Source organism: Hevea brasiliensis, chromosome 8 (assembly GCF_030052815.1).
Source record: "Hevea brasiliensis isolate MT/VB/25A 57/8 chromosome 8, ASM3005281v1, whole genome shotgun sequence".
Classification (NCBI taxonomy): Eukaryota; Viridiplantae; Streptophyta; class Magnoliopsida; order Malpighiales; family Euphorbiaceae; genus Hevea; species Hevea brasiliensis.
This window is the reverse complement of record NC_079500.1, coordinates 20,284,330-20,306,676: the sequence shown is the minus strand read 5'-3', so window position 1 is coordinate 20,306,676 and position 22,347 is coordinate 20,284,330. Positions and strand designations below refer to the sequence as shown.

General features: G+C 34.2%; 4 protein-coding genes across 4 annotated transcripts; all 4 read left to right on the top strand.

The window, feature by feature from the left end:
- Nucleotides 1-343: 343 nt before the first annotated feature.
- On the top strand, nt 344-5,301 carry LOC110653606 (disease resistance protein At4g27190-like). The gene is made up of 4 exons (XM_058150730.1): nt 344-3,070; nt 3,182-3,670; nt 4,715-5,223; nt 5,265-5,301. Exons 1-4 carry the CDS (start codon nt 344-346, stop codon nt 5,299-5,301), a joined length of 3,762 nt encoding a protein of 1,253 aa, XP_058006713.1.
- Nucleotides 5,302-16,604: 11,303 nt separating this feature from the next.
- On the top strand, nt 16,605-19,645 carry LOC110653609 (uncharacterized). Its single transcript, XM_058151422.1, has 3 exons — nt 16,605-16,821; nt 18,340-19,185; nt 19,310-19,645. The coding sequence occupies exons 1-3, from the start codon at nt 16,699-16,701 to the stop codon at nt 19,628-19,630; spliced, it is 1,290 nt and encodes a 429-aa protein (XP_058007405.1). The 5' UTR covers nt 16,605-16,698; the 3' UTR covers nt 19,631-19,645.
- Nucleotides 19,646-19,650: 5 nt separating this feature from the next.
- LOC131182092 (uncharacterized) lies at nt 19,651-20,403 on the top strand. Its single transcript, XM_058150729.1, has 3 exons — nt 19,651-20,075; nt 20,154-20,340; nt 20,390-20,403. The coding sequence occupies exons 1-3, from the start codon at nt 19,722-19,724 to the stop codon at nt 20,401-20,403; spliced, it is 555 nt and encodes a 184-aa protein (XP_058006712.1). The 5' UTR covers nt 19,651-19,721.
- On the top strand, nt 20,286-21,937 carry LOC131182325 (uncharacterized). The gene is made up of 2 exons (XM_058151423.1): nt 20,286-20,733; nt 21,867-21,937. The coding sequence occupies exons 1-2, from the start codon at nt 20,403-20,405 to the stop codon at nt 21,893-21,895; spliced, it is 360 nt and encodes a 119-aa protein (XP_058007406.1). The 5' UTR covers nt 20,286-20,402; the 3' UTR covers nt 21,896-21,937.
- The last annotated feature ends 410 nt before the right edge of the window (nt 21,938-22,347 follow it).

Sequence of the window (22,347 nt, the reverse complement as noted above, 5' to 3'; positions counted from 1 at the left end):
TTCGCTTCACTCTCTTTACTCATCCATAGCCAGCGCTCATTCCTCTCTCAGTTTTCTTCATTTCTCTGTTAATTCTCTGTTTCCTGTTTTCATTCGACTCTCAAACTCTTTTGCGACTGTTTTTTTTTTTTTTTTTTCCGTGCCATTTGATTTCAGCGGTCCTTTGTTGTTGTTATTGTTGACTCTCATTTCTTGTTCTAGTTTGCTTTTGATCTGAGATTTCAGGTTGAAAAAGGAAAAATAGAAAAAAAAAAAAATGGTTCTAAATATCTTTGTTTCCATCGTCACACAGCTAATTAAAGAACCCATCAATGAATATATTGTTGGTCCAATCAAACGACATATGAGTCATCCTTTCACCTACAAGAGCAAGTTTGAGACACTTCATCATGAGGCTGAGCAGTTGATGAACAAAAGACTCAAGTTGCAGCAATCCGTTGATGAGGCTAAAAGAAAAGGGGAAGAGATATACGAAAGTGTCGACAAGTGGCTGATCGAAGCGGGCAAAGCTATTGAAGAAGCTGATGAATTTATCCAAGGCGAAGAACAAGCGAAAAAGAGGTGTTTCGTTGGATTATGTCCTGATTTGAAGACGCGCTACCTTCTTAGCAAGAAAGCAGAGAAGAAAGCGTTGGCAATTGATAAGCTTGTGAATGAAGGCGACCATGATCCGATTTCCTTTCGTCCCCGTATACTGCAGATAGTTGCCTCATCAGTATATCATCGTGAGGCCTTGAATTCAAGAGTTTTGTTCTTGAAGCAAGTTATGGATGCTCTGAGAGATCCTAATCTTAACAAGATTGGAGTTCATGGAATGGGAGGTGTGGGGAAGACCACCCTAGCAAAAGAGGTCCACAGGCAAGCTCTAGAAGAGAAGCTATTCGACGAGGTGGTTATGGTTGCAGTGAATCAAACACCAGAACTCCGAAGAATTCAATCGGAGGTAGCTGATGTCCTGGGCCTGACATTTGATGTGGAGGGAATACCTGGAAGAGCTAATCGACTATATGAGAGGCTGAAGAAAGAGAAGAAGGTACTTATAATTCTAGATGATATTTGGAAACAACTTGATTTAAAAGCAGTAGGAATTCCCATCGGGGATGACTGCAAAGGATGCAAAATACTGCTAACCTCAAGGGACAAACATGTACTGTCTCAGATGGGCACACAAGTTGTTTTCCACCTTGACGTTCTACAGGACGAAGAGGCGTGGAGTCTGTTTGAAATGACTCTGGCAGATGCTAAAGATTCAGAATTGCCTCCCATAGCCACGGAAGTTGCTAAAAAATGTGCAGGATTGCCTCTTCTATTACTCACAGTGGCGACAGACTTGCGAAATAGAGAGTCATACGCATGGAATGATAAGCTGAAGCAGCTATCTGTGTTTGACAATGAAGAAATATATGCAAAAGTACACTCGGTTCTGGAGTCAAGCTACAATGATTTGCCTGGTAATGAAGTCAAGTCGTTTTTCTTACTTTGTGGTCTGTTAGGACTATCTAATATTCCAATCCGGTCCTTGCTGAAATACGTCATGGGTCTAAGTTTATTCAAGCACATTTCTACTGTCAAAGAAGCAAGAAACAAAGTTTATACTTTGATTGATACCCTCAAAGCAAAATGCTTATTGATAGATGGTGATAAGTATGGATTTGTGAAAATGCATGATGTTGTTCGAGACACTGCTTTATTGATTGCATCTAGAGAGCAACATGCGTTTATAGGTACAAGAAGCGGCAGTGAGTTGATGAAATGGCCAAACAAGGATTCCGCCAGAATTTCTCTGCCTTATTGTGATATTGAAGATCTCCCTGAAGGGTGGGAGTGCCCAAAAGCAGAGCTACTATTACTTTTCACTGAAGTTCTTTCTTTGGGAATCCCAGACCTATTTTTCAAGGGGATTAGAAACCTCGAAGTAGTGGATTTTACTGGGATGCATTTTGTGTCCCTTCCTTCTTCACTTGCTTTCCTATCCAACATTCATACCCTTTGCTTGCATCGATGCCAACTGGATGACATAGCTATCATCGGAGACTTGAAGCAACTACGAGTCCTTAGTTTTGCAAACTCCTACATTGTTGAGTTGCCCAGACAAATAGAGGAACTGACTCGACTAAAATTGTTAGATGTGAGCGATTGTTCCAAACTCAAAATGATTCCTGCAAGTGCCTTATCAAAGCTGTCCCTGCTAGAAGCACTGTATATGAGTAACAGCTTTGATCAGTGGGAGGCCGATGGGATTAGAAATCAAGGCAATGCAAGCCTTGCTGAGTTGGAATACTTGTCTCACTTGATGACTTTGGAAATACAGATACTGGATGCCAAGATATTACCAAAACGCCTATTTTCTAATGGGTTGCAAAGCTATAGAATACTCATAGGGGATGGATGGGACTGGAATGGGAATTATGAAACCTCCAGAATGCTGAAACTTAAGCTCAAGACAAGCATTCATTCAGAGTATGGGGTCAAAGTGTTGTTGAGGGAGACTGAAGATTTATATTTAGATGAAGTGAGAGGGGCTGAGAATGTGTTGTATGATATTGATGGGGACGGCTTTCCGCAATTGAAGCATCTCCATGTCCAGAACAATACCGTCATTCAACATATCATCAATTCGACAAAGTGGGCTGCATGTGATGCCTTTCCCATTCTAGAGTCCTTAATTTTGGAAAATTTAATGAATCTGGAGAAGATTTGTCATGGTCAACTCGCTGCAGGATCTTTTAATAAATTAGGAATTTTAAAAGTATGGAATTGCGACAGATTGACGAATCTCTTCTCATTATCTACTGCCAGATGTCTTTTGCAGCTACGAGTAATGGAAGTGCGCTTTTGTCCCAACATGGAAGCTATTGTTGTAGATGATGAAGACAGCAATGAAGAAGTGGTTGAGTTCAATCAGTTACGCTCCTTGACGCTGGATGGTCTACCACATCTTAGAAGCTTTCGCAGCAAAATGAAGAAGGCGCCTCCAGGAATTGAATCGAGACACAAGCAAATATTGACTGCTGATGAGCCAGCATTTGAGGAATTTGTGTCAGAGGAATCATCACTTTTCAACAGAATGGTATGTCATGCACTAATCTTTTGACATTATCTGCATGCTTTTTTATTATTTAATTTATTTTAATAGAAAATTATTAGAGCAGTGCTTGAAACAAAGGTTTTATCTCTGCAGGTTTCTTTCCCCAACTTGGAGGTTCTTCTACTAGTCTCAGTTACTTGTGAAAAGATATGGCACGACCAACTTTCCGCAACTTATTCAAACTTAAAAAGCTTGACTGTGACGAGATGCGACAATTTGAAGTATTTATTTTCAACTTCAATTGTTAAAAGTCTTTTGCAGCTCAAAACACTTCGTATTGAGGATTGTAGTTCCTTGGAAGAGATAATACTGACAGAGGAAATTATAGAAGAAGAAGATGAGAGGGTGAATAAGATAATCTTCCCTAAATTGGATGCGCTGAAGCTTTGGCGTCTTCCATACTTGATTAGATTCTGCAGTGGCTATCAAATTGAATTTCAATCTCTTAGAGACTTGGACATATTGGGATGCGGTGCATTGATGTGTTTGGTCCCCAGTGTTCCACATACAGACATGATGGCAAAACAAGTTTACACAGAGACGAACCACAATACTGAAATCCAATCTCTCTTCAATGAAATGGTGATTATTTTTACCACTCTCTCTCTCTCTCTACATAAATTGATGCTTACATGGACATCTTAAAGCTTTTCCAATCCAAAATTTTGCTAATTGCATTCGTAAGGTGTGAGTCTTCATTATTAAAGTTAACTGGTTATTGTACAGATAATTTACTATTTTATTTCAATAAAATAATTTAATATATATTTTTATATTTTATTTTCTTTATGGAAAAATTTTTAATTTATTATAATTTTATTTTAACTATTAGTAAATAAAATAAATTGATTAGTAAATAATTTTTTATTATTTTTTTAAATTAAATTACATATAAAAAAAATATAAATAAACGTGACGCTTGTTGAAAAATTATTAATAAAATTCTTAAATTTTAAATATATATATATATAAGAAATATTTTAAAATTAAATTTCTAAATATTATAAATAATATTTTATTGAATAATTATTTAAATATATATATTTATTAATATAATTTTCAAATAATAATTCATCCTTTTTAATATAACCTAAAATTTAATTAAAAATTTAATTTTTACAGATACAAAATATGATGAGCAAAATTTCATAATATATAAAATTGTAAACTTAAGATAGATAATTATTATTTGTTTATGAAATAAGATTTTAATCATTAAAATTGAAAATATTTAAATAAGCTTTGTCATATAATAAAATTTTTAAGTAATATTATTAAATCATTTTTAAGACAGGTGTGTGTCTGTTATGGAATCAACCTTCTCTGCTCCAAAAACTCTTACATTTTCATATTTTATTTTCAAGTTTTCATTTCATCCTAATTAATTAATTTGTCATAATGATAATTGTATAGGGATTTTACAAATCCTTCCCTTTTATCTAAATATTTTTGTCATGTATAATCTTTTATCTAAATATTTTTGTCATTTATTTACGAAAATTTAATTTTAAATGTTATTTTTAATGAAGAGGAAGAGATTGAATAAATCAACTGGATTGATTACATTTTTGTCTCACTTTTAATTTGCTTATGATTACGTTAAGTGTCTTTAATTTTGCATTTCAGGTTGCTTTCTCTAACTTGGAGAATTTGAATCTCCGGGAAATGAATGACATGAAAAGTGTATGGCACAGCCAATTTGCGGCTGATTCCTTCTGTAAACTAAAATCATTGAAAATTTCTTATTGCTCGAAATTGATGACTGTTTTTCCATCAAATGTCTTAGAAAGATTCCAAAGATTAGAGGAGTTGAATGTACGATATTGTAATTCTTTGCAAGAGATATATCAACTTGAAGGGTTCAATGTTATTGAAGCATTTGAGCTGAGAAAATTATCTATAGACAGTCTGCCATCGTTGAAGCATGTGTGGAGGAAGGATCCACAAGGAGTTTTCACTTTTCAAAATTTGAAATCAGTTGAAGTTGCAAATTGTGATGTTCTAAAAAATCTCTTTCCAGCCTCCGTAGCCGAGGGTCTTTTGCAACTTGAAAAGCTTTCAATAATAGAATGTGGGGTTGAGGAGATTGTTGCAAAGCCAGAAGATGTGGAACCAGCCCCTTATTACTGTTTTAAGTTCCCTCAATTAACCTCCCTTACACTTATTGAACTATCAGAACTGAGGAGTTTCTACCCAGGGACACAGATTTCTGAGTGGCAAAAATTGAAAAGTTTGAATGTTCGTAATTGTCGCAAAGTAATGAAATTTGGTTGGGAAGAAGTACACAACATTCCAATTCAACAGCCCCTTCTATTGCTGGACAAGGTAATATCCTTTCCTCCTCTTTCTTTGTAACACCTTAGTTGAATTTTTTTCCCTCAAATTCTCTTTTCCATTTCTATAAAATAAATTTCAGAAATTGCTCCTACTTTTTAATTACATTCACATTAGGAGAAATATTTTATTAATATTTAATAGGAAATTGCTCCGCATTAATATTTAATTTAAAAATCAAAATGAAATCTAATTAATAATATTTTATCAATATGTTAATTTATTACCATTCTATTTTCATTTTTATTTAAATAATATGTTTATAAAAAGAGTTTTAATCAATCCTAATTTAATTTGACTTAAATTATATACTAATTTTATTTTAATATATATTTAAATTATGTGTTTATAAAATAGTTTTTATCTTAATTTATATCATTTTTTATTATTATCTTTAAATAATCATTTATAATAGAAATGAAGATAAACTTACGAAATAATCAAAATATCTTTAATATTTTGATATTACTGAAAAAACATTAAATAATATAAAATTATCATAAAAGTTTCGGAACTAACGAGAGCTATAAATGACAATTAGTTATATGTTCATTGTTTTTTAAAACCGAATTAGTTATTCCTTGATAATTTAATAATAGAGAACCCACTCCATTTTGTAGATGACACTTTTCTATATAGAAAAAACAAGAAAGGTATTTTGTTGTTCAAGTAGAAGAAAAAGACATTTTTTGCCTTCTTTCAACTATGCATAAATTTTTAAAAGAAAATTTCTTGGAAAATTTTTATTCTGTGATAAATGCTTTTTTTTTTTATTTAGGAAAAAAAATTGAAATATTTTGTCTTGGAAAAAATTTGCTTGGTAAATAAATTTTGAATTTTTTTTTAAATTTCTTGTAAAAGGATTTTTTCTAGGAAAATATAATTATCTTAATTTTTTTTGTTAATGGAGGATACTTTTATCATTTCACATGTATTTAGACATTTCATCATTATTTTAATTATTGACTACTTAATTATTTCTTTTTTTTTTTATTATTAAGTTTCAATTAGAGTTGTAATTTAAGATTTATGGTTTTTAAAGCAACTCAAGTATGTATCAGTAAACCAAAATTCATTGGTTTAACAATCTATTTCTTCTCCTCAGATGAGTCCCAACTTGGAGGAATTGACTTTAGAGAACAAGGATTTGATCGCGATACAAAATGGTCAATTTTCATTTCAGCACTTTTCTAAACTCAAAGTTCTTACTTTGAGCAACTTGCAAAACAGATCACAACTTTTTCTCATTGGTTTCCTTAAAACAGTGCATTATGTGGAAACAATTGTTGTAGAATCTAGTAATTTAGAAGAGTTGTTCTCATGTGAAGGATTTACACCGGTGAGAAATTTAGAGCTATTCGTTGTTGATAATTTGAAGCAGATATGGGACGAAGACTCCAGACTGAAACCGCTTTTTCAAAGATCTTGAGACTCGAGTGTAAATAGCTGTAATGCTTGACCAACATAGTACCATCGTCATCATCTTTCCTAAATTTAGCAACTCTTGAAGTGAGTGACTGTGAAGGATTGGTAAACTTGATAACAGTGTCTACTGCTAAGACTGTGACACCCCTTACCCGACTACAGTGTAGCCGAGCAAGTTATGCCACTCAGTGTGCCGAGCACTCTATGTTATCTTAATTCATTTTTATTCTTCCTTTTGAATATAACTTGTGAAATATAATTTATTTAAGCCATTTATCGAAATTATAATTTATTTGAGGTTCCGAGAATTTTAAAGAAAATCCATGAGTACCGCTAAAAATGGAGAAAACTGCTCTTGAACTCGTGAAAAACACTTCCAATATTCACATTCAATCATTTCCAAACTCCAATATCAAAATCTCATCAATATTTCTCAATTTCAGTTCTCAACATTTGTCAACCATTCATTTCTCAATCATTCATCCATCTCATATGATACCATGCATATATCATAGATAAACATTCACTTTTTCATTTACAACCACACTTTTCATTATTTACATGAATATCAAAATATATTACATAAGTTCAAATACATATGAGAAAATAAAATCAATTACAAAATACCCAAAATGACATCTAGCGTCCTACCAATGCATCACGACAAGTGAGGTGACACGTAAACTATGCAGAATCGTGAACCGCCTTACCGAACTGTGGTCTCGGTGCTCATTCCAATCTTCACCTACGCGCTGCAAAAGCGAATGCGCTAAGCATAAAGCTTAGTGGTGAAAATAATAAAATAGAAAGTAATAATATGAATATAAAAAGCATAATTTCTTAGACATTGTGTTCATAAGAACTGAATAATTACCAACTTAATGTTTAGTCGAGGGCTAATTACGTTTTATGATATTAACTTATTCATGAGTTTTAATTTTCTTTGTATTTTATGGTAATCATTCCTGTTATTTAGTTTTCGATTTTCTTTAACAATCGTTCAATTACGCTTATACTTTTCCATGCCCAAGTAACCTATATCGACGATCGATCGATAACGGTCGTTGGCACCGACACCGCGGTGCCTCGGGCCGCCATATACCATGGGACGCAGAACGCCAACCACGATGTAATCGTGATGGCTAAAAAGCCATGATATCACATAATTGGCATAAAAGCCATGAATACGGGCATAAAAGCCATGAATACGCATAAAGCCATGAATACGTATAAAGCCTTTCCTTTCGCAGTACTGCTATCACAATACCCTATTGGCATGCCAAACTATCCAAACCAATCACATTAGGCCTACTAGGGCATTTTGCATTTTTAAGTTTCACAATTTTTGAATTTCAAGTTTTCATGTCACTATTCATTTCATTAGTCAACTAAAAAGTTGACTTTTGCATAGAACATAGGTGCATTGGTTTTAACACTCCCAATGTACCACATTTTGCATTTAAAAATTGTTGGTTTTGGTCACTTTCTCAAAGCTTAGGTCATTTTGGCAAAATTGCCAATTTTTGGTTTTGGTGTCACTATTCACTCATTGGTCAACAAAAATGTTGACTTTTGGATAGAAAATATGTACATTGACTTTGGCACTCCCCACATACCACATTTTGTGTTTAAAACTTGTTGGCATTAAGTGTTAATACCATTTCAAAGTGTAAACCAACACAAGCAGAATTTTCAGTTTGGTAAGTCAACTTCACTATTCCATTGACCCTGTTACTGTGGGAATTTGAAGAAATGTAAAACATGAAAGTTGTTCCTTATTTTGTCTAGTTGAATTTCTTTTTTTGAATCACTCCATTTGGAGTTTTGTAGCTCAAGTTATGGCCAAAATAAGTTTACTGTTCACGCAATCGCTCATGCTGCATTTTTGGTCCGCAGATTTCGTCCAACTTTGGTCAGTAATTTGACCAAGTTAAGTTCATAATTTGGTCTAACTTTCTTCATATGAAATGTTCTACTATGTCTTAGGTTTCCATCGGTTCAAGAATCGCCTAAATCCGAGTTTTCTAGAGAGAATTATAGTCATCCAAACATGGCTGCTCAAATCAACATCTGCAGAGTTGCAGGTTTGAACAGTGGCTGCCATTGCCATTTGGGTTAGGTTCTGGCCATAATTTGGGGTAGGTTCCTTCATGAAAGTTGTTTGTCTATGTCTTAACTTGTTGCTGTAAAACTTTCAGGTCAATTGACCAAATCCACAGCGAGTTATGGCCAAATGAACAGTTACTGTTCATTTGGTCAATTCTACAGAGGGTCGTGCAGTGGTGTCCGGATTGGGGCCAAGTTTTGGTCCTCTTGCTTTGGTCTTTTGGGCATGGTTTCTTCAGCAAAAATGTGCCATTATAAGCCTAGTTTCATGTCCAATTGGCCAAACACCAATTGGACTAACACAGCCCAAGTTATGGCAGTGCAAAGGGACTGAATTTTCACCCCTATGTCGCCCCTAGGCAGATTGCACTTTCACTTTGCCATTCTATTTTTAAGTTCTAATTATGGTCAACATACCTAAAATGGTCACTAATTGACCATTAAAATGTGCTCTAACAATTTCCTAAGCCAATTCAATTTTTCACTTTTCCAAACCCTAGTTTTCCTTATGATTCACACATACACCTAATTAAGCACTTCCATTCACTATATATGTGTATATACACCTTAAGCATAATCTTTAATTCATTCTAAGTCTATTAAAACCATCAAAACACTCCACCTTTGTTCCTTCCTTAGGGCAGCCAAAATCCATAGCATACATACCCATAAGTTTCATTCATTTACTCCACAATTTCATACTCATTTTTAAGTCCTTAACATGGAACAAGAGATATACATGCATAATTAAGCACTAACCTCTTTAATGGCAGAATTTTCTAAGCTTCAACTCCACTTTTCTTCCTTTCCTTGGCTGCCAAAAATTCATAGTATGTATACACATAATTCTTGTTCATTTTAGTTGAAATTCTCACCAATACAAGTTACAATTCATGAAAATAAGAAGTTTTAAGTGTCTAATGCACTAACCTTGATTAGGGCTGATTTTTCCCACCTCTAAACTTCACTTTCCTACACTTTCTAGGCTGCCAATAGCTCTCCCAAGATGAGTGGACAAATTTTAATGAAAAGAAGAAGAGATTTTATGGTGGGAAGTGAAGGGAATCAAGCTTGAAACAAGAGCTTCAATGGAGGGAGAGGGGAGTTCACGCTTTGGCTGAAGAAGAAGAAGAAGAGCAGATTTATTTTGGTCCATTTTGACTCTTTTAAGTGTTTTAATAATGCTTATTTGAATGCAATTGGTGGAGACTTGTAAGTGACATCATAAAGATGTCATAAATTGCTTTTTATGGATTTTTCTTTTCTTTTCTTTTCTAATCATTTTCAATTCAATTTTCAACAATATTTATTCACATTTTATGTCATATTAATTATTTACTCAACTGGACAAGTCGGCCAAAAATCACCTCAAGGCGAAATGACCAAAATGCCCTCCGCTTGGCTTAACGGTCAAAATTGGTCGCACTGATTGAAAAATTTTTCTAAATATTTTCTTGGCATTCTAATGCCATGGGAACCTCAGTAACCCTTCTCTGGAGTCCCAAAAATTATTTTATAATTTTTCCCTGTCTAGGGCTCTCAAGTAGAACCGCAACTTACCTCGTTACCCATCGCTTGGGCACCTGGCCATTTGACTTAACCGTATTTTATTTCTAAAATTTTTACTAAATTTTTCTTATTAATATTTGAGTTAATTATGGTCCTCACTTTGATTTGAATATTTTTCCGACGTTTAGTCGTCCGACCGACATCGCCACCGAATGAGATGTGGAATTGCTACGGAGGATGTTACAACTCTTTCCTCTTATAAAAATTTCGCCCTCAAATTTACGGGTGTAGGTATCTAAAACAATTCTTTTACCTTTCTATTGCTCCTCTGTCTACTTCTTTTATATATATGGTACTATTTAGTTTTTTTTTTTTTTGAATTTATCATTATACACTTAGGCATATCGTAAGGAAGGATACTTTACCTCAAATTCACATTTGGGGCTTCTTGCTCCTCTCTGGCTTGGTGACATTTGGAAGTGGTGTTACTATTGTATTTGGTCCTTCCACGACCTCTGTTTGGGTCCGTGGTAAATTCCTCTTAGGACCATCTTTCAGACGATGGTATATGGCCCCACATCTATAACAGCTCCAATAATCCCTACATTCACCTTTATGCCACTTGTTACAATGGCCACATTTTCTTGCTAATCTCGCGCACTCACTATTAGTGTTTCGGTTGATCTCTTCCGGTATAGGCCTAGGTCTAGATCTCCTACTTTGATCGATGTCCGACTTGATCGTTTCTCTCGGCCTCTTATTACTAGATTGTCCAAATTTCCTCTTTGTCGATCACCACTCCTCTTCTGCTCCTCTTCGTGAACACACTTAATATATTTCTTTCTGAACTCTATCAGAAAGAATTTCCAAGTTATGTCTGTTGGTGGCACTACCTTGGTTACGACATCCCACCATCGATATGCAGCTTCTTGTAACAACGAAACTGCACACTCCAAACTCTGTTCTGGTGTGCAATGGAGCCGCCGCAGACTCTTTCACCCTTTCTAACCAATACTTAGCCGCAGTAATCGCCTTCCTTTCACCATTGAAATCTACACCCATACTTCCTAATTTTTCCTAGAGGTGATTTTCACGAGACAATGGTGGAACAACCTCACCATCTGGTCGAAAGAATCCAAATATCCGCTCAAACAAGGCTCATGGGTTTGTACAGCACCTCTTGACCGTGGAGCAGATCTCCCGATTTCCAATATCACTCCCACTGGATATGACTTACTACTTCTTCTTCCACCGCCTCCGCGATGAAGGGTCCATATCCTATTTAACAAAGACAAACAGATCTGCGTAGTGTCACCTCGACTTTACAAATGCAATGCATGGTATGGACTCAATCTAGGCCTGAACGCCTAAACCGTGCTCGATATCACTAAATGTGACACTTACCCGACTACAGTGTAGCCGAGCAAGTTATGCCACTCAAGGTGCCGAGCACTCTATTTTATCTTAAGTCCTTTTTATTCTTCCTTTTGAATATAACTTGTGAAATATAATTTATTTAAGCCATTTATCGAAATTATAATTTATTTGAGGTTCCGAGAATTTTAAAGAAAATTCGGCAGAGTACCGGCTAAAAATGGAGAAAACTGCTCTTCTGAACTCGTGAAAACACTTCCAATATTCACATTCAATCATTTCCAAACTCCAATATCAAAATCTCATCAATATTTCTCAATTTCAGTTCTCAACATTTGTCAACCATTCATTTCTCAATCATTCATCCATCTCATATGATACTATGCATATATCATAGATAAACATTCTTTTTTTTCATTTACAACCACAATTTTCATTATTTACATGAATATCAAAATATATTACATAAGTTCAAATACATATGAGAAAATAAAATCAATTACAAAATACCCAAAATGACATCTAGCGTCCTACCAATGCATCACGACAAAGGAGGTGACATGCACTATGCAGAATCGTGGAACCGCCTTACCAACTGTGGTCTACGGCACTGTCAATCTTTCACTCTACGCGTTGCAAAAGCGACGCGCTAAGCATAAAGCTTAGTGGTGCAAATAATAAAATAGAAAGAAATAATATGCAAATAAAAATCATAATTTCTTAGCCATTGTGTTCATAAGATCTGAACAATTACCAACTTAGTGTTTAGTCGAGGGCTAATTACATTTTATGATATTAACTTCTTCATGAATTTTAAGTTTCTTTGTATTTTATCGTAATCATTCCTGATATTTAGTTTCGTATTTTCTTTAACAATCAGTTCAATTACAGTTATATTTTTCCATGCCCAAGTAACCTATACTGGACGCATCGATCGATAACGGGTCGCTGGCACCGACACCGCGTGCTCGGGCCATACCATGGGACGCAACGCCAACCACGATGTAATCGCGATGGCTAAAAGCCATGATATCACATAATTGGCATAAAGCCATGAATACGGCATAAAAGCCATGAATACGCATAAAGCCATGAATACGCATAAAGCCTTTCCTTTCGCAAGATCGCTATCACAATACCCTATTGGCATGCCAAACTATCCAAACCAATCACATTAGGCCTACTAGGGCATTTTGCATTTTTAAGTTTCACAATTTTTGAATTTCAAGTTTTCATGTCACTATTCATTTCATTAGTCAACTAAAAAGTTGACTTTTGCATAGAACATAGGTGCATTGGTTTTAACACTCCCAATGTACCACATTTTGCATTTAAAACTTGTTGGTTTTGGTCACTTTCTCAAAGATTAGGTCATTTTGGCACAATTGCCAATTGTTGGGTTGGGTGTCACTATTCACCTCATTGGTCAACAAAAATGTTGACTTTTGGATAGAAAATATGTACATTGACTTTGGCACTCCCAACATACCACATTTTGTGTTTAAAACTTGTTGGCATTAAGTGTTAATACCATTTCAAAGTGTAAACCAACACAAGCAGAATTTTCAGTTTTGGTAAGTCAACTTCACTATTCCATTGGACCCTGTTACTGTGGGAATTTGAAGAAATGTAAAACATGAAAGTTGTTCCTTATTTTGTCTAGTTGAATTTCTTTTTTTGAATCACTCCATTTGGAGTTTTGTAGCTCAAGTTATGGCTAAAATAAGTTTACTGTTCACGTGCACTGTTCATGCTGCATTTTTGGGTCTGGCAGATTTCTGGTCCAACTTTGGTCAGTAATTTGACCAAGTTAAGTTCATAATTTGGTCTAACTTTCTTCATATGAAATGTTCTACTATGTCTTAGGTTTCCATCGGTTCAAGAATCGCCTAAATCCGAGTTTTCTAGAGAGAGTTATAGTCATCCAAACATGGCTGCTCAAATCAACATCTGCAGAGTTGCAGGTTTGAACAGTGGCTGCCATTGCCATTTGGGTTAGGTTCTGGCCATAATTTGGGGTAGGTTCCTTCATGAAAGTTGTTTGTCTATGTCTTAACTTGTTGCTGTAAAAATTTCAGGTCAATTGACCAAATCCACAGCGAGTTATGGCCAAATGAACAGTTACTGTTCATTTGGTCAATTCTGCAGAGGGCTGTGCAGGGTGTCCGGATTAGCCAAGTTTTGGTCCTCTTGCTTTGGTCTTTGGGCATGGTTTCTTCAGCAAAAATGTGCCATTATAAGCCTAGTTTCATGTCCAATTGGCCAAACACCAATTGGACTAACACAGCCTGTTATGGCAGTGCAAAGGGACTGAATTTTCAGTCCCTATGTCGCCCTAGGGCAGATTTCACCTTCACTTTGCCATTCTATTTTTAAGTTCTAATTATGGTCAACATACCTAAAATGGTCACTAATTGACCATTAAAATGTGCTCTAACAATTTCCTAAGCCAATTCAATTTTTCACTTCTCAAAACCCTAGTTTTCCCTTATGATTCACACATACACCTAATTAAGCACTTCCATTCACTATATATGTGTATATACACCTTAAGCATAATCTTTCATTCATTCTAAGTCTATTAAAAACATCAAAACACTCCACCTTTGTTCCTTCCTTAGGGCAGCCAAAATCCATAGCATACATACCCATAAGTTTCATTCATTTACTCCACAATTTCATACTCATTTTTAAGTCCTTAACATGGAACAAGAGATATACATGCATAATTAAGCACTAACCTCTTTAATGGCAGAATTTTCTAAGCTTCAACTCCACTTTTCTTCCTTTCCTTGGCTGCCAAAATTCATAGTATGTATACACATAATTCTTGTTCATTTTAGTTGAAATTCTCACCAATACAAGTTACAATTCATGAAAATAAGAAGTTTTAAGTGTCTAATGCACTAACCTTGATTAGGGCTGATTTTTCCCACCTCTAAACTTCACTTTCCTACACTTTCTAGGCTGCCAATAGCTCTCCCAAGATGAGTGGACAAATTTTAATGAAAAGAAGAAGAGATTTTATGGTGGGAAGTGAAGGAATCAAGCTTGAAACAAGAGCTTCAATGGAGGGAGAGGGGAGTTCACGCTTTGGCTGAAGAAGAAGAAGAAGAGCAGATTTATTTTGGTCCATTTTGACTCTTTTAAGTGTTTTAATAATGCTTATTTGAATGAAATTGGTGGAGACTTGTAAGTGACATCATAAAGATGTCATAAATTTCATTTTATGGATTTTTCTTTTCTTTTCTTTTCTAATCATTTTCAATTCAATTTTCAACAATATTTATTCACATTTTAGATCATAATAATTATTTACTCAACTGGACAAGTCGGTCAAAAATCACCTCTGAAGGCGAAATGACCAAAATGCCCTCCGTTTGGCTTAACGGGTCAAAATTGGTCACTGATTGTAAAATTTTTCTATATATTTTCTTGGCATTCTAATGCCATGGGAACCTCAGTAACCCTTCTGTGGAGTCCCAAAAATTATTTTATTATTTTTCCCCCGGGTCTAGGGCTCCTCGCTATGAACCGCAACTTACCTCTGGTTACCCATCGCTTGGGCACCGGCTCATTTGACTTAACCGTATTTTATTTCTAAAATTTTTACTAAATTTTTCTTATTAATATTTGAGTTAATTATGGTCCCTCACTTTGATTTGAATATTTTTCCGGACGTTCTAGCTGTCCGGACCGACACCGGTCACCGGAACAGTAGACTGTGCGGAATTGCTACCGGGAGGATGTTACAAAGACTATGGTGCAACTAACCAAAATGACAGTAAGTAGTTGCGATAAGATGACAGAAATAGTGACAAGCGATGGAGATGATCATACAGAGGATGAGATTACTTTCCGCAAACTACAAATTTTGGAACTTACTTATCTGCCTAGTCTTATCGCCTTTTGCTCAGGAATCACGCTTCAATTTCCCATCTTTAGAAAAATGTTAGAGTTTTTGAATGCTCACAGATGAAGATTTTCTTTTCTGAGTTCTAAACACACCAAAGTTACGAGGAATAGAATCGCATATCAACAACATTGGGAGGGAAACCTTAATGCAACCATAGGACCCACCTAATGCATTTAATATGCGAATTTATTCTTCTACTTTTTTTCCTACAGATAAATGTTATTCCTTGCATAACATGTTTGTATGTTTATTAGAAGTCAGTTCATTTGTTTTCCCCTTTGCCCTATTTACATTTCATGTTTGTGAATAATATTATCTTGTGGAATTAGGAGGTTCGCCATATTTTCAAGCATCTAATTCCTACGCCCGCATGGTGGAATCCAAGGAGACTCTTCCACAATGTACAATCGCTATAGTGGATAAATGTGCACTTGATATAATTGCATCACCCAATCTACTACGCCTAAACAAGTTGGAAAAGCTTCAAGTAGAATATTGTGATTCAAACAGAAAATAGTATTTGATTTGAAGGGCTATCTGTTGATAATGGGCACACCGACCTACTTCCCAACTAAGTAAATTGCACTTAGCAAATCGCCAATGTTGAGACATTTATGGAACAAGGATCCTCTCGGGAATTTTAGAATTCAATAACCTAAGGTTGCTCCATGTTGAAAATTGTAAACTTTGAAGAATATATTTACTTGGTCGATAAATACAGCCTTATGCAACTTGAAGAGATTAGTTAAGCAATTGTAACACAATTGAAGAAATTATAGAAAAGGAGGCACCAGAGGAAGCAACTTCTTCCTACGATAAGATGATACTTCCGTCGTTGAAATTGTGAGACCTTGAATGTTTGCCTAAATTTTCAAGTTTCTATTCAGGATCGAGTAATTTGGAATGTCTATCATTGAAAAAGTTGAGCATATATGAATGTCCAAGCATGAAGAATGTCTTTGGCACACTCGTGAGGTTACATAGACCCAACACCAATGATGAAGGGAGAGAGCAAAGGCTAGACAATGAAGGGTTTGATACTCCCCTTACAACACCTTTTTGTCATAAGGTTAGTTTTGCTTATTCATTTCTCAAACGTTACAAGGTTACAAAAATGGTTTAATGTTCAATTTCATCCGGGTATTTATTGGGATTTTAATTGTCGCCCATTTTAAATTATTTTTTGAAATTATTTAGAATTTTCAATTTAAACTCAATTTAATCTAAAAATTAAGAAAATCAAGAGCAAGCTTCTTGATTTTTTTAGCTTAATCAAGAAATTTAGTCTAAAAATAAAGAAATTAAACTTTTTGATTTTTGGTCTAAATCAAAAAATCTAACTTTTAAAGCTTAAAATTGTTAGGCCAAATTGAGTTAAAATTAAAACATCTAGATTAATTTGGACAAAAAGATAAAAATAAACTAAATTGAACATATCCATAAGTATATAAATGAAATTAAATATTTATTTATTAAATAATTATCTAGCGTGTTTGAAAAGTTAAAAATATAATAATTCAATTCAATTTATTTTTATTTAATTTTCTTTTACATTTAAAAAGTATATAACGCTAATTTTTCATTTGGATTTAAAGTAGGTTATTTTGAAAAAAAAAATTAATTAAAACTGATTATTATAAAATATAGAAAAATTCATATGTTAAAAATTTAATTATTTACTAGATTTATTATTAAAAAATGAAAACTCCCATAACTAAAATAAATTAATATCTTTCCCATAAAAAGTAAAATAAAAAATTATATTTATTTAATTTTTAATTATTCTGCGATAATAAATTTTAGATAAATTTTATGGCATTCAAATTTAGTATTCACTCTTTTTTCACTTTTTCCATTTTTATTTTAACTTTTACACAAATTTGTAATTTTTTGGGAACACTCCCGCTAATTGTATAGTAATTCCTCCCTACTAAGCTTCATCAATAATGTCCCATTGAATTTACTAAACTGTAAAGGCTTCTGTTTTAAAAAAATTTGTAAAAAAAATTTAATTTAATCTTCAAACAATTTTATTATTTTTAACATTATTTATATGTATTTTAAAATAATTTTTTAAGTCAAAAAATTAAAATTTATTATTTATTAAATTTCTCACCATAATAATTGAAAAAAAAACAAATATAAAATAAAAAAGGATTTCAATTGATTTGTGAAATCTAATTTTGTCCCTCATTATATCGATTTACCATATTTACTATATTTCCCTGCAATTCTTAAAAAAAAAAAAAAGAAAAGGAAAACTGGTTGGAGTTGGGAACTGCAATTCCCTTTTTTTTCTTTTTTTTTCTTAAAAAAATTTAATTGAATAACTGCGATACAACATTATAATAAAAAATAATGTAATAAAATTTAAAAATAAAAGAAAATTATTCCCATGCTGCTAATAATACGCTAAGCCAATAATACTCTTTCACATCATTCATATTCCAAAAATAATTATAGAAAAATAACATGTTTATCCATAAATTGTATTAACATGATATAATATTATTGATTTACAAAGTAATAATTTTTTTAAAAAAGCCTAATCCAACTTGGTTTCGAATTTTTATTTATTGATGTGCAGATGTTTCCCAATTTGGAAGAGTTGTCATTAGACAAGAAGTCTGCCATAACCATACTGCAATCTCAATTTCCAACTGACTTCTTTTCCCAAGTGAAAGTTCTTCAATTGCGTTGCTTTCCAAACAAATCTCTTGTTCCTTTGTTTAGTTTACTTCCAGGATTTCCCAATCTGCAAAATCTTGTAGTCCTTGATTCTTCTCTCAAGCAGCTATTTCCATTTGAAGGATTCGTCGGTGACCAAGAAGATATCACTCCATTGCCACGGATAAGGGCTTTAAAGCTTAAAAATCTTGATGATTTGAAGCATATGTGGGAACCAGATTGCCAACTGCATAACCCATTATTTCAGTCTCTTCAGACTCTTGAGATAGAGTTTTGCGGAAATTTAATTTTTTTAGCACCATCCTCTGCGTCTTTCCGAAATCTGAAAACTCTGAAAGTATGTAGATGCGACACATTGATAAATATTGTTACATCTTCCACAGCCAAAAGTATGGTACAACTTGAGACATTGACTGTAAAATCCTGCAATATGTTGACCGAAATAGTAGGAGGTGATCAAGAGGATGGAATTGGATCAACAGATGAGATTGTTTTCAGCAAAATGAAAACATTATATCTTGAAGATTTACAGAGCCTCACAAGCTTCTGCTTGGGCAGTTGCACTTTCAAATTCCCATCATTAGAACAATTAACTGTTCATAAATGCCCCAAGTTGAGGATTTTCACTGCTGGAGTGTCAAGCACGCCCAAGTTACACGGTGTATTGGCAGGCTGGTACAACGTTCGAAAAAGGCATTGGGAAGGCAATCTCAATGCCACCATTGAACAGCTTTACATGAAATGTGTACGTATTTACCAAATCTTGCTTCTCTCCTTAATGAACTCAGTGCTAATGTGTTTGGTTAATTGTACTTATTTAAATATGCTTGTTAGTTGTTCTCCAATAATGCAATATTTTGATTTTGTAGGTTGCATTTGAATGGATAGATGAAGTGCAGCTCTCCAACTTTCCTATGCTGAAAGAAAAATGGCATGGCCAATTTCCATTCAAGAACTTGATGCACTTACGAAAGTTAGTGGTGGACGGTTGTGCTTTTTTCTCAAATGCCCTATCCTCAAATCTACTAAAGTACTTGTTCTGGCTAAATGAGCTGGTTGTAGAAAGATGCGATTCTGTAGAAGAGCTGTTTGATTTGGAAGGGCTAAATGCTGACGAAGGTGATGTTGGGTTATTGAATTATTCAAATGAATTGAGGTTAATTGATTTGCCTAGATTGAGGCATGTGTGAACGATGATCCTCAAGGAATTTTGAGCTTTAAAACCTAACGTTGTTGCAAGTTCAGAATTGTGGCAGCTTGACTAATATATTTACTCTGTCCATGGCTTCGGGTCTTGTAAATCTCCAACATATGGAATTAAAAAGATGTATTTTGGTGGAACATATAATCACAAAAGAAGCAGACGAGGAAGTAGTGAAAGATAAGATCATGTTTCCATCAATGGAGTCCATAAGTCTCGAGTGTTTGCCTAACTTGTCAAGTTTTTATTCTGCAAGGGATTTTCTGAAATGCCCATCCTTGAAAAGAATTGATATGGTTGGCTGTCCAAACATGGAATTATTAGCTTCAAAATTTTGTGAGGACCAAGATCTAAGCATGATTGCTGAGGGAAATGAAGAAGGAATTCACAATGGGGACTTTGTTTTTTCCATTGCAGCCTCTTCTGGCGGGAAGGTCAGTCTTTATTAATATCCTTGTTTATTGATCATCCTATATCCTTTCTTATTGATTATTATTTTTTTGATTTATTAGGTTGCGATCCCAAGTTTAGAAGAATTGAGAGTGGAATATAACACCATGAAGGATATGTGGTCTCAAGCTGATTTCTTGTCTGGACTGAAAGGCATTGAGCTAACCTGTTTTTCCAATGACTCTACACTGAGTGATGCTTCTTTCGAAGAAATCATTTTTCATGAAGAGATTATTAGCGAGGAAACACGTGCTGGACTTGTAAAATTGAAAGAACTAAAGCTGTCTAAGCTGCCAAGGCTCAAGCATCTGATGGACGCTAAACTACTCACAGTTTTTCAATATCTGGAGACTTTAGAAGTACTGGAATGTGGCAGACTGGAAATTTTAGTGCCATCCTCAGTTTCTTTCCAAAATCTCAAAACACTGGAGGTATCAAATTGCCAACGTCTAGTAAATCTAATATCTTCCTCAACAGCGAGAAGTCTTGAACGACTTAGAAAAATGAAGATAGAGGAATGTGGACTGATCCAAGAAATTATAGTGACTGAAGCAGATAAAGATGAAGAAGAGAAGATTTGCTTCGGTCAACTAAAATGTTTGGAACTTCAAAATCTACCAAGCCTCTCTAGCTTCTGCTCTGGTAATTCTACCTTCAGTTTCCCTTCTTTGGAAGAAGTGATCATTATAGAATGCCCCAATATGAAGATTTTTGCGCAAGAAGTCTTGAGCGCGCCAAAGCTATGGAGAGTTCAAACAGGAGAACCTAAATATAAATGGAATTGGAATGGATTGGGAACGGAAATACCAAAACTTCTCAAAAAAATATTTATGCGAATGGGAATGGGAAGGCAGCCTTAATAACACCATTCAATCATTATTTGTGGAAATGGTAAGCATTAATTGAAAAAAAAAATTATCAAATCACTTTATATATATTGTGTTCAAGTCATTCAACGATTTTATGCATAGTTAATACACATATTTTTTGTACCTAATGATTATAATATTGCTTATTCTTAGCTGTCAAATTTCTTTCCCAGAAAGCTAAAGAGACGGATAGGCCAGTGTTCATATGCAAAAGCTTGAATAAGGCTGATGTTCCATGAGATTTGTGACGCAGATTAACTAATATTTTTCCAGTTGAAGGTAGATGTCTGAATCTTTGTTTAACTTATTATACTCTCAATTTTGAATTTCTTTTATTATTGCTCATGTTAGTTTGCTTTGTTTGAAGATTATACAATATATTAATGAACAAAATTTCCATGGCAAATTGGCACTGTTGTTTGAACATTAATTTCGTGGCTATGGTCTCTGATTTAATCGTTACTGATACTCATTTAGCACACTCTGATCTCTTGTATTTTCTTTTAAAATTATTTCCTGATTTAGGAAATTCTTTTCCCTTTTGATTTTCTTGGGAAAATTAATCAGCTGATTGACTCCATTGTGCTGTATATTCATTGTTTATAGTAGCTCAGGTAGAGGGGAGAAATAGCTGTTGCTATTTAGTGGGCAAAATTAATTCAAGTTAGAGAGAAGGGGAAAGTGAACTGCGAAGGATATCCTAAATCCTTTCCTTTTATCCATGACTATTTTGAGAAATTTCACAGTTACATGCTCAAATAGTAATTTGGTGACATTGCAAGAAATTTGAGAACTTTCAAGAATGTTACTAAATAAGAAGATAACTGCACGCAAATGAGATTTTCAAAATTTTATCGTCTCTAATGAATCCTGGTGATTGTAGCATGTATAATGATTGTTGTGCAGGTAGTACAATCAGAAACTCAAACAGCTGAGAGAACCACCACACAGCAATATTATGGTAAGATACCCATCTAAGTCAAACTCATTTTCAGCTAGTAATACACCTACCTGCTGCTACAAAATTGAAGAAATTTTGACAAAAAATGCTTTGGCACTAGTGCTCAAGCCTTAAGGTAATGCAAAATTTCATTTTGGATTATGGCTCTTTAAATTTTTTTAGATGGGTTTATTTTTGCTTTCATTGGTCATTAGAATATCCAAGTAAAAGGGAATTCTGAAATTCAATCTGGTTTCCAATGTGAATCATCGTTTGTATCTTTGTCATATTAACTTTGAATATTCATGAGTGTGTTTCTGATTGATTTTCATCTAGGGGTTGTAAATAAAATTGGAGGATGCTTATTTAGGACACAAGAGATGGATACCAAGTCCACTGAAAGTGGAGAAGCTTCAATCAGTGTATAATGCAGCAACTTTAGCAGGT